The sequence below is a fragment of the Aulonocara stuartgranti genome (assembly GCF_965226115.1).
Source record: "Aulonocara stuartgranti genome assembly, chromosome: 15".
Classification (NCBI taxonomy): Eukaryota; Metazoa; Chordata; class Actinopteri; order Cichliformes; family Cichlidae; genus Aulonocara; species Aulonocara stuartgranti.
This window is the reverse complement of record NC_138951.1, coordinates 13,114,904-13,131,314: the sequence shown is the minus strand read 5'-3', so window position 1 is coordinate 13,131,314 and position 16,411 is coordinate 13,114,904. Positions and strand designations below refer to the sequence as shown.

At 43.9% G+C, this 16,411-nt stretch overlaps 2 protein-coding genes across 2 annotated transcripts; both read left to right on the top strand.

Annotated features, from left to right (window-relative positions):
• Window positions 1-6: 6 nt before the first annotated feature.
• LOC309689718 (uncharacterized protein) lies at window positions 7-4,209 on the top strand (the record flags this gene model as incomplete). The annotated part of the gene is made up of 19 exons (XM_082506339.1): window positions 7-15; window positions 178-261; window positions 378-433; window positions 538-666; window positions 771-899; window positions 1,004-1,132; window positions 1,237-1,365; window positions 1,470-1,619; window positions 1,764-1,904; window positions 2,028-2,093; window positions 2,191-2,322; window positions 2,415-2,538; window positions 2,622-2,773; window positions 2,879-2,978; window positions 3,090-3,166; window positions 3,342-3,450; window positions 3,547-3,604; window positions 3,766-3,923; window positions 4,003-4,209. 19 exons carry the CDS (start codon window positions 7-9, stop codon window positions 4,018-4,020), a joined length of 1,950 nt encoding a protein of 649 aa, XP_082362465.1. The 3' UTR covers window positions 4,021-4,209.
• Window positions 4,210-7,662: 3,453 nt separating this feature from the next.
• On the top strand, window positions 7,663-15,455 carry LOC309689717 (uncharacterized protein; the record flags this gene model as incomplete). Its single annotated transcript, XM_082506338.1, has 21 exons — window positions 7,663-7,934; window positions 8,040-8,116; window positions 9,556-9,611; window positions 10,145-10,228; window positions 10,345-10,400; window positions 10,505-10,633; window positions 10,738-10,866; window positions 10,971-11,099; window positions 11,204-11,332; window positions 11,437-11,586; window positions 11,731-11,871; window positions 11,995-12,060; window positions 12,158-12,289; window positions 12,382-12,505; window positions 12,589-12,740; window positions 12,846-12,945; window positions 13,056-13,132; window positions 13,308-13,416; window positions 13,513-13,570; window positions 13,732-13,889; window positions 13,969-15,455. 21 exons carry the CDS (start codon window positions 7,663-7,665, stop codon window positions 13,984-13,986), a joined length of 2,346 nt encoding a protein of 781 aa, XP_082362464.1. The 3' UTR covers window positions 13,987-15,455.
• Between the last annotated feature and the right edge of the window lie 956 nt (window positions 15,456-16,411).

Here is a 16,411-nt window from a genome sequence, read left to right as displayed (position 1 = left end):
CTAACCATGAAAATGGTATAAAGAAGAAGAAGAAAATAAAATGGAGACACTTCTTCTGCTGTTTCTCGGTTTGCTTTTACAGAAGACATATGAAATGCATATTTTCCTTAAAATGTATTTGTTAATTTTAAGTGACTTTTCTTTTTTAATAACATTATGTTTGTTCGTTCTCTACAGGAAACTGACAGCGATACAGAGGCAGAGACCCCCACTGTAAAGCCACAGAAAAAGTCCCGCTGGTCTATTTTCAAATTCTGGAAGGTATGTTTTATGGAAAGAGTCACTATCATCAAGCATTTATTCATCACAATGAAATGGGAGCAATTAAGAGCAATGAAGCACACAGCTATGTCCTGTCTTTTGGTTTCTTTCTACAGAGAAGAAACCAGGTTGCTCCAGAAACAACAGGGGAACCTGATAAAAAGAGTGACAAGTAAGGGAAACTTTAATCTTCTCACTTTAAAGAAAAAATCTTTTGGGATCCTTCTGGTTGCAGATTTGATACTTAATCTTCTATATATTTGTATATTTTTGCAGATTAAAGAACATGCAGCAGGACTGTACACCTGCCGAGGCAGCACCACCAAAAGAAGACTGCCTAGAAACAAAAGGTCGAGAACTGGTTGCTTCAGAAACAACAGGGGAACCTGATAAAAAGAGTGACAAGTAAGGGAAACTTTAATCTTCTCACTTTAAAGAAAAAATCTTTTGGGATCCTTCTGGTTGCAGATTTGATACTTAATCTTCTATATATTTGTATATTTTTGCAGATTAAAGAACCTGCAGCAGGACTGTACACCTGCCGAGGCAGCACCACCAAAAGAAGACTGCCTAGAAACAAAAGGTCGAGAACTGGTTGCTCCAGAAACAACAGGGGAACCTGATAAAAAGAGTGACAAGTAAGGGAAACTTTAATCTTCTCACTTTAAAGAAAAATTCTTTTGGGATCCTTCTGGTTGCAGATTTGATACTTAATCTTCTATATATTTGTATATTTTTGCAGATTAAAGAACCTGCAGCAGGACTGTACACTTGCTGAGGCAGCACCACCAAAAGAAGACTGCCTAGAAACAAAAGGTCGAGAACTGGTTGCTCCAGAAACAACAGGGGAACCTGATAAAAAGAGTGACAAGTAAGGGAAACTTTAATCTTCTCACTTTAAAGAAAAATTCTTTTGGGATCCTTCTGGTTGCAGATTTGATACTTAATCTTCTATATATTTGTATATTTTTGCAGATTAAAGAACATGCAGCAGGACTGTACTCCTGCCGAGGCAGCACCACCAAAAGAAGACTGCCTAGAAACAAAAGGTCGAGAACTGGTTGCTCCAGAAACAACAGGGGAACCTGATAAAAAGAGTGACAAGTAAGGGAAACTTTAATCTTCTCACTTTAAAGAAAAATTCTTTTGGGATCCTTCTGGTTGCAGATTTGATACTTAATCTTCTATATATTTGTATATTTTTGCAGATTAAAGAACCTGCAGCAGGACTGTACACTTGCTGAGGCAGCACCACCAAAAGAAGACTGCCTAGAAACAAAAGGCCAAGAACTGGACATCAAGCCTCCACTGAACAGTTCAGAGGACCTAGTACAGGTCATAACTACAGACAATCCCAGGTAAGTGCTTTTAATATTTTGGCCGATTGCTGATCACAATAAGAATTAGATGTTTGAATGCTTTTCTCCAGAGAGACAATGTTTGTTTGTTGTCCTGTTGTGCTTGCTATGCATCCCTGACTCCTTTCTTCTTTCTGCATGCAGCAGCACCCATAAGGAATGTGGTGAAAGTTCCAACCAGGTTAGAAACACCACTGAACATAGTGAGCCATCAGACCTGAGTTGGGACACTTTGCTTATGGAGTTTCTGGCACAAGAGGATGGATTGGAGCAGGTGTTTGACATGTAAGAGAAAAACGTCCTCCAAAATGTTTAAACTTCAAAGCTCATGCATACATGCACATACACTGCTTAGCTTCTTGACATCTTTCCTAATTGTGTGTTTGTGTTTTTACCTTTTTGCAATAGTTTAGGGAAAAATTTGAAGGATAGAAAAAAAAAGAAAAATAAAGTTCAGACTGTGGACCGCTTCGGGTGAGTACACGTGGTGCACGAGGACCAAAGCTCTCTTTGTCAAAGTGGAAATGAGTTATTTTACACTGATAGTGTAAACTTTGTGTATGTGTGGCAGGTTTCCAAACATTGTAAACAGCTGCTACATGAACTCCTGCCTGCAGAGCCTCTTCAACAATGAGGAGTTCATTAGAGATGTCAGCCGTCAGGAGACTTTGTGGAGAGCAGTCCCAGAAGCTCGGCTCTTAAGGTGCGCTACGTCAACCTTCTACTTTCTTCAGAAACCTGAAGAACAAAGATATCTAACACCAGAAATGTCTGTTTACCCTTTCCTTTTTACAGAAGGCTCATGAACATCAGGAACTGTCATGAATCAAGAGATTATGACCTTAAAAAACGCCGCCTAATGTCTTTTAAGAAGGCATTCAGCCAACAGGTTCCTGAATACGAAGGCAGTGCACAGAAAGTGCGTCAGCTATTTGGACATTTTGTTTTTTGCTTTACCTTCTAATGTTTATGTTCTAAATCTCCTCTGTGTTTTTCTTTCAGGACGCTCATGAATTCCTAACCTTTTTCCTCAATGAGGTGAAAAGCCTCTCACCTCACCTGAAGAGGGAAGCAGCTCTCCTGGGCCGAAGTTATACCTGCCCAGTAGAAGACCATCATGTTTTCAAAATGGAAAACATGAGGACATGCAAGAGGTAAGCCAGTCTTTCAGAAACACAGGGCTGATTGCAACATTTTCATATACCTCTTTTCCACCTACTTGATCGTTACTTTAACTACGTTACTCCTTAAATGTGTAGCTGCGGTCACCAGTCATCACAACAGGAGGAATTTACAAGCTTGTCCCTTGACCTGGTTCCAGAGGGGTCTGTTGAGGACATGTTAGGGACATACTTGAAGGTAAGATCACAAATTCCAGTAGAGATGTAGTATCACTGATCTTGTGTGTGCGCATAGGTTGTGATTTTTTTTTTCTACCATAAAGCCTGTTTTCTCTTTGCCGTTGTTTAGGAACAAAAAATCGAATTTACCTGTGACTGTGGAGGGACGACCTCGGAAGTGAAGCAGTCTTTTGATACACTGCCAAGGTGAGTAAGGTCACATCAGAATTGATCGACTGACCTGATTTCCAAACTGTGGCGCACTAAACATCAGAGTTTTTAAGACAACACTTGAGCAGTCATTTTGCCCCATCTTCGGTTTGTGTTTGACACTCATTCTTCTTATTTTGTACCTTGGGTTTTTTTTTTTCTTTTCTGCCAGAGTTCTCATCTTTCACCTGAAGAGGTTTGGCTTTACAAAAACCCACAAGCTTCAGAAGGTGAATGACCCCGTCAGGCTGCAGAGGGACTTGGTGGTGTCATCCAAACAGGTAAAAACAGACTGCAGAACATCTCAGAGAATCAGCTTAATTATCGCACTGATGTGAGACTTTATGAAACTGATCTTTGGATTTGTTCCTTCTCAGGGTGATGGCCGTTATGAACTCATAAGCATCATTAGTCACTATGGAGGCACAGAATCAGGTAAAACAACTGACTTGTTACAAACAGAAAATGCTACTTTTGAGTGAAGGACTCACACACAAAAGCTTTTGATGTTTTAAGAAGCACTAAGTCCAAACCACTGTTTGCTTGAATCAGTTGACTTTTAGAAGTTGGATTCATTTGTCTTAATGTGATCTTAGGACACTACATCTGTCATTCTGTGCATCCTGAGGAGAGCCCACAGTCTACATCAGATCATTGGCTCACCTATAATGATGCACGGGTGCTCCACACAACTGGATCGGCAGTTTTTGAGGAACAGCAGCAGTCTGCCTACATCCTGTTTTACAAGAGAAACGTAAGAAGACACAGCAGCTGAGAGAATTTTGAAATGTCCTATTACCTTGTTAATCATTTTTCTCTTCATTCTAAAACAGGGTGTGGAAGCAAGTTAGAGCCATCATCGTGCTGAGAAGGAACAACCGTCGTCTCAGACCGCTGGTAAGTATTGCCCTTAGGAGGAAGGGTCCTCCCAGAGAGCCTGGTTCCTCCCAAGATTTCTTCCTCCAGGAGGGAGTTTTTTCTTGCCACCGTCGCCCCACATTCACCGGTCATTCACTAGTAGTGCACCACTACTAGAGATAGTCAGGATCAGTGTTTGGCTTGCTCTCTGGGAACAACAAATAAATTAATAATAAAATAAAATAAAGATATTATTGTCACGGGCTGAAAGCAGGGACTCAAGCGCAGAGCAGGTTGATGTCTCAAAACACAATTTATTTACACACCCGTGCAATAATATATACAGTGACGGGAAATTCAGGGTTCCAGGGGATTAGGGGAAGGCTCTCTCTCTCTCACGCTCGCTCACGTCCTCACACACGTTCGTACCGCGGGGAGGTCACAGGTCCGGGAAGATAAGCTGGAACAGGGAAAGGGAGATATCACTCACAAATCACGAAGGCATAAAGGTGTAAGACCACGGGAGCTGGAAAGGTAGACTAACGTCAGTAGCGCAATCATCCCGCGATGAGAGGATCTGTGACCCAGCCTCAAATAGAAGACGGATAATCAGCTGATCGCCAACAGCTGTGAGAGCCAAGGGCGGGAGCCAGCTGTGAGCTCCGCCCAGGCAGAGAGATAGGGGGAGAAAGAGAAAAAAAACACAAGTGTAGCCTTGTGAGGCCGGCTGGGCAGGCACGGGGACCATGACAATTATTTACTTATTTATTTATTTTTTATTAAAATTAACGTAACAACAAAAACAAAAATAACTAATAAAAACTAATTAACTAAGTATTCAACTGTGTTTTGTGAAATTTGTAATGAGTCTCAGTTAAGTTGATGTCACAGAAGTTTCTGAATCAACCATTTAGATTGTTCAACAAACAGATTTACTCAGGTAAAGATGGTAAGCTGGAGCACTGGTACCCTTCTAGTTCAGTTTAAGTTTTTAGACAAATATTCCCTCATTCAGTTGCAGTTTCTGCTTACATTATACATTATTTAGCTGCAAATGTTTAGCTGCAAGTAGCAAAGTCCAAAAGTGACAACATTTCCACTGCACTCTCTCCAGAAATGGCATATAGAACTTTTGATCAAATTAGACATTTATCCTTGAAAAATCCATGAAAATCTTTAATTGTACCTTTTATAACATTGTGGTGGGGCGTGGTCTGCGGTGCCGTGCAGGGAGGGCGGACGCACCTGCACGGCATCCTTAATCACGCCCGCCTAGTTAAAAACACGGGGACTCAGGGGTTTGGGGATTGTTGTGGTGAGATGTAAATAAAGATGGCTCCGAATGATACTCCGTGGTCCCGCCGTGCCTTATTCTCGCCACATTGGTGCCGAAACCCAGGAGGCAGCACGGCGGGTCCGTATCGGAGCCAGGGAATGGAGGAGCTGGCCCAGATGGTGGCCGAAATGGCGCCCGCCCAGCGGGAGCAGGCGGCGGCGGAGGGAGTAGTAGTGACGGAGGAGTCGCGCGATGGGCTGCTCCAGCGGGGAGCGACGGCAGTGACGGATGGACCGCGCAAGGAGCTGGAGGTCCCCGTGCCAGGGGAGCCTGCTCGAGTGGAACTGGCGAGCGAGGCGTGTGCCACGCTTGAGATCGCCGTGCTCACCAGATCGGCCTCACCACCACCAGAGGCCAGTACACGCCACACCTCTGCCCAGCCACCTGTGAGCTGGGGCTCACGACTGTGCCGGCCGCGCCGGGTGCACACGCCACGCGTCCGACTTCCGAACCAGCTTGGCCTGCACCGCTGGATTCGCGGGCGGCCACCTGAACTCGCACCTCCCCGTCGCTTGGCCGGGGCCTGGGGGCGCCAGCTGTCCGGGCTGATTCCCTCTCCCACTGGCGGTGGGGGAGTAGGTTCGGCCGGATGGCTCCCCAGCCTCAATCAGGCGATGGGGGTATGTGGTGGGGCGTGGTCTGCGGTGCCGTGCAGGGAGGGCGGACGCACCTGCACGGCATCCTTAATCACGCCCGCCTAGTTAAAAACACGGGGACTCGGGGGTTTGGGGATTGTTGTGGTGAGATGTAAATAAAGATGGCTCCGAATGATACTCCGTGGTCCCGCCGTGCCTTATTCTCGCCACAAACATTTTAACAAGTTACTGTCTCCTGCTGCATGTTTCTTGTTTTGGCTTAACTTCATCAGCTCAAAAAACACACCGTGCTGTGGTTTACTGAAAGAACTCATGTACAGGACACACTGAAAGCAGGTTTACAACGTTTAATTAACAAAGTCAAGATCAGTTAACAACAGCTGAACGAAAGATTTACTTTTTCTCGTCGATAAAATGGTCAGATGAGGTCCATGCCAATGTGCTCAAATGGTACCTCCATTAAGGGCAGTAAGGGCATAAAGGCACTTTTGGAATGGCCAGCTGGTTCACCAGCTGACACCACTGGACGCACAACATCAGCGCACATCCAAACAGATTCTTGGCCAGTAAAATCGGTCAATTTTTGGGTCCAGAGTCTTATCTTATTCCAGGTGACCAGCCATCGAGTTGTAACGAGCCACCTAAAAAAATCATTTCTCAGTGGCTCTTCTGCGACCAACAAGTAGATGTGTTCTTCCATTTTACAAGTGTCACGACACGCTCAACATGGTCTGTCGTTACAAAATGTGGAAATGTCAGGGCGCACTATTTGACTATCAGCTCTCATCATTTGATCAAAGGGCGAATTGCATAGTGCCATTATCTTCTGTGTAGCGAATTGCTGGAACCGGCAAGCTGAACGCGGCCCAAACGCCACGTGTCCCTATTGGCTGTGTGTGCAGCCCAGCATACTGCCCTATTGAGCTACCAAACCCCAACCAATCAGTTTTGAGATTTAAGGGGTATGCTAGCCGCCAGCTAACCGCAGCCGTTACTCTATGCATTTCCCCCCGATCTTTCATTTCCACCAGTACTATGGGGTATTTGTGAATATCCATGACTGAGCCGGACAGGTCGCCAGCTGGTCTTTGGCCAGGGTGATGGCAGTTTCGAGGTTCACCGGCTAGTGATAGCAGACTCACTTCACTGTCCTGGCCGGTAGCCCCCCCCCACAAATTTCTCTAGCACTACCATTTTCAGCAATCCAGCCTTTCTAAGTGTGGGGCCAGGCTGCAGCCACCTGGTTTAGGCAGAGGACTGGTCCTCCAGCCCCATTTGCCCCATGAAAGTTGCTGTGATGGTCTTCTGGAGAGACTGATGGCAGCCACTTGCAACAACCGGAGGGCACGTTCCTTTCCTGGCCACCAACACACATAATGTCACATAAACAGAAGCAGAAACTGCTGGTAAGTCATCAAATACACTCATGGCTGAACACCAACACAACTGAGTGAAGTAAAACATTAACTTACGGTCTTATGAACGCACACACTGTCCGTTGTTTGGCTGCCGTTTGTCTCTGAACTAAAGTTGCAGACATGCACCCCGATGGTGCATTCAGGGGGCATAGGAAATCCCATACACAACCCTAACCCTTTTGTACAATAGGTGCAATTACTAGTAGGCTGAAGGGTTGCGCTAGGGGCCATCTGTAGAGATGTAGGGTCAACAACCTGTCTGTGAACGTGGACAAAACAAAAGAGATGATTGTTGACTTCAGGAGAGCACAGAGAGCTCACTTCCCACTTAACATCACTGGATCCTCTTTGGAGGTCGTCAAGAGCACCAAATTCCTTGATGTCCACCTGGCGGAGAACCTTTTCTGGTCCCTTAACCCAAGCTCCATAACTAAGGAGGCCCAACAGCATCTCTACTTCTTGCGGAAGCTGAGGAAAGCCCATCTCTCACCATCCATTCTCACCACCTTCTACAGAGGGATTATCGAGAGCGTCCTGAGCAGCTGCATCACTATCTAGTATGGTAACTGCACCGTATCAGATCGCAGTACCCTACAACTAATAGTGAGAGCAGCTGAGAAGATCATTGGAGCCCCTCTCCCCTCCATCATGGACACTTTTAGCACCCGCTCCATCCGCAAAGCCACCAGCATTATGGAGGACCTCACACACTCTTCACCCTGCTGCCTTCTCGAAAGAGGTACCAGCAAGCCGTCAGACTCCTGAACACTCAGTGACTGGACTGATACACACACACACACACCTTCACACATCGCTACCAAGCACTTATCTGCAGTATCTCACACACACACACACACACACACACACACATATAGGGCTGGGCTATATCATACCGTTCACGGTAATACCGGTGTAATTTTGGGCAACGATAGGAAAATGAAATATCGTGATAGAATATGGGTAAAACGCGCATGCGCAGTGCCTATGTTTACATACGCACATGGCGGCGACACAGAATGAGAAGAGCGAAAGTGGAGCATTACGGCTATATTAGGCAGGCGCCTCGCGGAGTGATACGTACTGTGCTTCAACATAATATTACTGTATTGTGTGTGTATAACCTCTTTTTAAGTTTAGTGGATATTATACATTGTTATGCTCAGGATATGTCGGCCAATTTCCACTGGAAATGCCTTTTGGTTAAACTGTCAGCAAGGAATTTGCATTGTTACATTTTTATATAACTTTAATGCACATAAAAACAGCTGCTTGTTTAAGTGAAAATACATTGATGGTTTTTTTGCACTAATAAAGTCGTGGAGTTGTAAAGTATTTTGTCTAGTGTCAGTTATATCGTCAGTTATATCGTTATCGCAAATTTTCAAATGTATATCGTGATAAATATTTTTGGTCATATCGCCCTGCTCCACACACACACACACACACACACACACACACACACACACACACACACCAAGTTACTTTTGCACAATACTCAGCATTTTGCACATATCCATTGCACTGTCTTGTCTTGTTTATTTTTGCAATTTTTTGCACATTGCACTGTACATTTCAAGCATGTACAGTGGGGTTGCTTGGAGACGAGTACCACACAGTTCCAATGAGCATACATTCCAAAATATGCAAACTAGCCCCATACATTATGATGACACATGTTCAGGGTATGAACATTCTATGCTGAAAGCTTATAAATATACAACTATTGAACTTGTTTTCAGTTGAACTTTTGCATAGCACAGAAGATTTTCACTGCGATCAAATTAGGTTCAAAGATGTTCAAACGCTTTTTTCTCAGAAAGGTAAGTTTGACGAGACTTGTAGCACATTTCTCTGTATATTTTCTTACAGTAAATAAGCATTTTGAAGCTTTTAATGGAGCTTCATAGATGATTTTTGTAAAAACTGAATTTTGAACCAAATGAAGTATTTTGTATTTCATACCATAAACTTTAAAACTCAAATTGAGGCATGAATAAATTGTTTTTAATTTATTTAAACATATTCATATCGGTCCACTTCATGAGTCGATAGCTCACTAAATTGATAAATAATCTAAAATAATACCAAATTTTCTAACTGGACACTTTTCATGTAGAGCCTCCCTTGGAATGTTTGTTTTATGCCATTACTGATGTTGGTTTTCTTCTTTCTAAACAGAGATCAAAAAACCAAAACGTGGCAGAGAAGGAAATTCCTTCTACGTCTCAACAGAGGTAAAGAAATGTGACTCTTTAATCCAATGTTGCCGGAGATATTTATAGCAGTGGTTTAGTGTGAGCTGTTTTATTTCCCTTTTATTGTTGTTTTTCTTCCGCCTTGTGTGTTTATATCGTTTTTACTACTTCTAGTTTTGTCTATTATTTATATCGATTCAGAGATTAGTTGAAAATATAGAGTGTAAATGTACAAAATACATGATTTTGTTCATTTTGGTATTTCATAACAGTTATTATTTTTTATTTGCAATATCCAGGATGCGCTCCTTGTTAAAAATTTCCACTTTGAAAAATAACATTTACACTTTTGTCCTCGATCAGCGTCCCGGATGCTTCTGTTGCTGCCACAACACCTAACCATGAAAATGGTATAAAGAAGAAGAAGAAAATAAAATGGAGACACTTCTTCTGCTGTTTCTCGGTTTGCTTTTACAGAAGACATATGAAATGCATATTTTCCTTAAAATGTATTTGTTAATTTTAAGTGACTTTTCTTTTTTAATAACATTATGTTTGTTCGTTCTCTACAGGAAACTGACAGCGATACAGAGGCAGAGACCCCCACTGTAAAGCCACAGAAAAAGTCCCGCTGGTCTATTTTCAAATTCTGGAAGGTATGTTTTATGGAAAGAGTCACTATCATCAAGCATTTATTCATCACAATGAAATGGGAGCAATTAAGAGCAATGAAGCACACAGCTATGTCCTGTCTTTTGGTTTCTTTCTACAGAGAAGAAACCAGGTTGCTCCAGAAACAACAGGGGAACCTGATAAAAAGAGTGACAAGTAAGGGAAACTTTAATCTTCTCACTTTAAAGAAAAAATCTTTTGGGATCCTTCTGGTTGCAGATTTGATACTTAATCTTCTATATATTTGTATATTTTTGCAGATTAAAGAACATGCAGCAGGACTGTACACCTGCCGAGGCAGCACCACCAAAAGAAGACTGCCTAGAAACAAAAGGTCGAGAACTGGTTGCTTCAGAAACAACAGGGGAACCTGATAAAAAGAGTGACAAGTAAGGGAAACTTTAATCTTCTCACTTTAAAGAAAAAATCTTTTGGGATCCTTCTGGTTGCAGATTTGATACTTAATCTTCTATATATTTGTATATTTTTGCAGATTAAAGAACCTGCAGCAGGACTGTACACCTGCCGAGGCAGCACCACCAAAAGAAGACTGCCTAGAAACAAAAGGTCGAGAACTGGTTGCTCCAGAAACAACAGGGGAACCTGATAAAAAGAGTGACAAGTAAGGGAAACTTTAATCTTCTCACTTTAAAGAAAAATTCTTTTGGGATCCTTCTGGTTGCAGATTTGATACTTAATCTTCTATATATTTGTATATTTTTGCAGATTAAAGAACCTGCAGCAGGACTGTACACTTGCTGAGGCAGCACCACCAAAAGAAGACTGCCTAGAAACAAAAGGTCGAGAACTGGTTGCTCCAGAAACAACAGGGGAACCTGATAAAAAGAGTGACAAGTAAGGGAAACTTTAATCTTCTCACTTTAAAGAAAAATTCTTTTGGGATCCTTCTGGTTGCAGATTTGATACTTAATCTTCTATATATTTGTATATTTTTGCAGATTAAAGAACATGCAGCAGGACTGTACTCCTGCCGAGGCAGCACCACCAAAAGAAGACTGCCTAGAAACAAAAGGTCGAGAACTGGTTGCTCCAGAAACAACAGGGGAACCTGATAAAAAGAGTGACAAGTAAGGGAAACTTTAATCTTCTCACTTTAAAGAAAAATTCTTTTGGGATCCTTCTGGTTGCAGATTTGATACTTAATCTTCTATATATTTGTATATTTTTGCAGATTAAAGAACCTGCAGCAGGACTGTACACTTGCTGAGGCAGCACCACCAAAAGAAGACTGCCTAGAAACAAAAGGCCAAGAACTGGACATCAAGCCTCCACTGAACAGTTCAGAGGACCTAGTACAGGTCATAACTACAGACAATCCCAGGTAAGTGCTTTTAATATTTTGGCCGATTGCTGATCACAATAAGAATTAGATGTTTGAATGCTTTTCTCCAGAGAGACAATGTTTGTTTGTTGTCCTGTTGTGCTTGCTATGCATCCCTGACTCCTTTCTTCTTTCTGCATGCAGCAGCACCCATAAGGAATGTGGTGAAAGTTCCAACCAGGTTAGAAACACCACTGAACATAGTGAGCCATCAGACCTGAGTTGGGACACTTTGCTTATGGAGTTTCTGGCACAAGAGGATGGATTGGAGCAGGTGTTTGACATGTAAGAGAAAAACGTCCTCCAAAATGTTTAAACTTCAAAGCTCATGCATACATGCACATACACTGCTTAGCTTCTTGACATCTTTCCTAATTGTGTGTTTGTGTTTTTACCTTTTTGCAATAGTTTAGGGAAAAATTTGAAGGATAGAAAAAAAAAGAAAAATAAAGTTCAGACTGTGGACCGCTTCGGGTGAGTACACGTGGTGCACGAGGACCAAAGCTCTCTTTGTCAAAGTGGAAATGAGTTATTTTACACTGATAGTGTAAACTTTGTGTATGTGTGGCAGGTTTCCAAACATTGTAAACAGCTGCTACATGAACTCCTGCCTGCAGAGCCTCTTCAACAATGAGGAGTTCATTAGAGATGTCAGCCGTCAGGAGACTTTGTGGAGAGCAGTCCCAGAAGCTCGGCTCTTAAGGTGCGCTACGTCAACCTTCTACTTTCTTCAGAAACCTGAAGAACAAAGATATCTAACACCAGAAATGTCTGTTTACCCTTTCCTTTTTACAGAAGGCTCATGAACATCAGGAACTGTCATGAATCAAGAGATTATGACCTTAAAAAACGCCGCCTAATGTCTTTTAAGAAGGCATTCAGCCAACAGGTTCCTGAATACGAAGGCAGTGCACAGAAAGTGCGTCAGCTATTTGGACATTTTGTTTTTTGCTTTACCTTCTAATGTTTATGTTCTAAATCTCCTCTGTGTTTTTCTTTCAGGACGCTCATGAATTCCTAACCTTTTTCCTCAATGAGGTGAAAAGCCTCTCACCTCACCTGAAGAGGGAAGCAGCTCTCCTGGGCCGAAGTTATACCTGCCCAGTAGAAGACCATCATGTTTTCAAAATGGAAAACATGAGGACATGCAAGAGGTAAGCCAGTCTTTCAGAAACACAGGGCTGATTGCAACATTTTCATATACCTCTTTTCCACCTACTTGATCGTTACTTTAACTACGTTACTCCTTAAATGTGTAGCTGCGGTCACCAGTCATCACAACAGGAGGAATTTACAAGCTTGTCCCTTGACCTGGTTCCAGAGGGGTCTGTTGAGGACATGTTAGGGACATACTTGAAGGTAAGATCACAAATTCCAGTAGAGATGTAGTATCACTGATCTTGTGTGTGCGCATAGGTTGTGATTTTTTTTTCTACCATAAAGCCTGTTTTCTCTTTGCCGTTGTTTAGGAACAAAAAATCGAATTTACCTGTGACTGTGGAGGGACGACCTCGGAAGTGAAGCAGTCTTTTGATACACTGCCAAGGTGAGTAAGGTCACATCAGAATTGATCGACTGACCTGATTTCCAAACTGTGGCGCACTAAACATCAGAGTTTTTAAGACAACACTTGAGCAGTCATTTTGCCCCATCTTCGGTTTGTGTTTGACACTCATTCTTCTTATTTTGTACCTTGGGTTTTTTTTTTTCTTTTCTGCCAGAGTTCTCATCTTTCACCTGAAGAGGTTTGGCTTTACAAAAACCCACAAGCTTCAGAAGGTGAATGACCCCGTCAGGCTGCAGAGGGACTTGGTGGTGTCATCCAAACAGGTAAAAACAGACTGCAGAACATCTCAGAGAATCAGCTTAATTATCGCACTGATGTGAGACTTTATGAAACTGATCTTTGGATTTGTTCCTTCTCAGGGTGATGGCCGTTATGAACTCATAAGCATCATTAGTCACTATGGAGGCACAGAATCAGGTAAAACAACTGACTTGTTACAAACAGAAAATGCTACTTTTGAGTGAAGGACTCACACACAAAAGCTTTTGATGTTTTAAGAAGCACTAAGTCCAAACCACTGTTTGCTTGAATCAGTTGACTTTTAGAAGTTGGATTCATTTGTCTTAATGTGATCTTAGGACACTACATCTGTCATTCTGTGCATCCTGAGGAGAGCCCACAGTCTACATCAGATCATTGGCTCACCTATAATGATGCACGGGTGCTCCACACAACTGGATCGGCAGTTTTTGAGGAACAGCAGCAGTCTGCCTACATCCTGTTTTACAAGAGAAACGTAAGAAGACACAGCAGCTGAGAGAATTTTGAAATGTCCTATTACCTTGTTAATCATTTTTCTCTTCATTCTAAAACAGGGTGTGGAAGCAAGTTAGAGCCATCATCGTGCTGAGAAGGAACAACCGTCGTCTCAGACCGCTGGTAAGTATTGCCCTTAGGAGGAAGGGTCCTCCCAGAGAGCCTGGTTCCTCCCAAGATTTCTTCCTCCAGGAGGGAGTTTTTTCTTGCCACCGTCGCCCCACATTCACCGGTCATTCACTAGTAGTGCACCACTACTAGAGATAGTCAGGACCAGTGTTTGGCTTGCTCTCTGGGAACAACAAATAAATTAATAATAAAATAAAATAAAGATATTATTGTCACGGGCTGAAAGCAGGGACTCAAGCGCAGAGCAGGTTGATGTCTCAAAACACAATTTATTTACACACCCGTGCAATAATATATACAGTGACGGGAAATTCAGGGTTCCAGGGGATTAGGGGAAGGCTCTCTCTCTCTCACGCTCGCTCACGTCCTCACACACGTTCGTACCGCGGGGAGGTCACAGGTCCGGGAAGATAAGCTGGAACAGGGAAAGGGAGATATCACTCACAAATCACGAAGGCATAAAGGTGTAAGACCACGGGAGCTGGAAAGGTAGACTAACGTCAGTAGCGCAATCATCCCGCGATGAGAGGATCTGTGACCCAGCCTCAAATAGAAGACGGATAATCAGCTGATCGCCAACAGCTGTGAGAGCCAAGGGCGGGAGCCAGCTGTGAGCTCCGCCCAGGCAGAGAGATAGGGGGAGAAAGAGAAAAAAAACACAAGTGTAGCCTTGTGAGGCCGGCTGGGCAGGCACGGGGACCATGACAATTATTTACTTATTTATTTATTTTTTATTAAAATTAACGTAACAACAAAAACAAAAATAACTAATAAAAACTAATTAACTAAGTATTCAACTGTGTTTTGTGAAATTTGTAATGAGTCTCAGTTAAGTTGATGTCACAGAAGTTTCTGAATCAACCATTTAGATTGTTCAACAAACAGATTTACTCAGGTAAAGATGGTAAGCTGGAGCACTGGTACCCTTCTAGTTCAGTTTAAGTTTTTAGACAAATATTCCCTCATTCAGTTGCAGTTTCTGCTTACATTATACATTATTTAGCTGCAAATGTTTAGCTGCAAGTAGCAAAGTCCAAAAGTGACAACATTTCCACTGCACTCTCTCCAGAAATGGCATATAGAACTTTTGATCAAATTAGACATTTATCCTTGAAAAATCCATGAAAATCTTTAATTGTACCTTTTATAACATTGTGGTGGGGCGTGGTCTGCGGTGCCGTGCAGGGAGGGCGGACGCACCTGCACGGCATCCTTAATCACGCCCGCCTAGTTAAAAACACGGGGACTCAGGGGTTTGGGGATTGTTGTGGTGAGATGTAAATAAAGATGGCTCCGAATGATACTCCGTGGTCCCGCCGTGCCTTATTCTCGCCACATTGGTGCCGAAACCCAGGAGGCAGCACGGCGGGTCCGTATCGGAGCCAGGGAATGGAGGAGCTGGCCCAGATGGTGGCCGAAATGGTGGCCGCCCAGCGGGAGCAGGCGGCGGCAGAGGGAGTAGTAGTGACGACGGAGGAGTCGCGCGATGGGCTGCTCCAGCGGGGAGCGACGGCAGTGACGGATGGACCGCGCAAGGAGCTGGAGGTCCCCGTGCCAGGGGAGCCTGCTCGAGTGGAACTGGCGAGCGAGGCGTGTGCCACGCTTGAGATCGCCGTGCTCACCAGATCGGCCTCACCACCACCAGAGGCCAGTACACGCCACACCTCTGCCCAGCCACCTGTGAGCTGGGGCTCACGACTGTGCCGGCCGCGCCGGGTGCACACGCCACGCGTCCGACTTCCGAACCAGCTTGGCCTGCACCGCTGGATTCGCGGGCGGCCACCTGAACTCGCACCTCCCCGTCGCTTGGCCGGGGCCTGGGGGCGCCAGCTGTCCGGGCTGATTCCCTCTCCCACTGGCGGTGGGGGAGTAGGTTCGGCCGGATGGCTCCCCAGCCTCAATCAGGCGATGGGGGTATGTGGTGGGGCGTGGTCTGCGGTGCCGTGCAGGGAGGGCGGACGCACCTGCACGGCATCCTTAATCACGCCCGCCTAGTTAAAAACACGGGGACTCGGGGGTTTGGGGATTGTTGTGGTGAGATGTAAATAAAGATGGCTCCGAATGATACTCCGTGGTCCCGCCGTGCCTTATTCTCGCCACAAACATTTTAACAAGTTACTGTCTCCTGCTGCATGTTTCTTGTTTTGGCTTAACTTCATCAGCTCAAAAAACACACCGTGCTGTGGTTTACTGAAAGAACTCATGTACAGGACACACTGAAAGCAGGTTTACAACGTTTAATTAACAAAGTCAAGATCAGTTAACAACAGCTGAACGAAAGATTTACTTTTTCTCGTCGATAAAATGGTCAGATGAGGTCCATGCCAATGTGCTCAAATGGTACCTCCATTAAGGGCAGTAAGGGCATAAAGG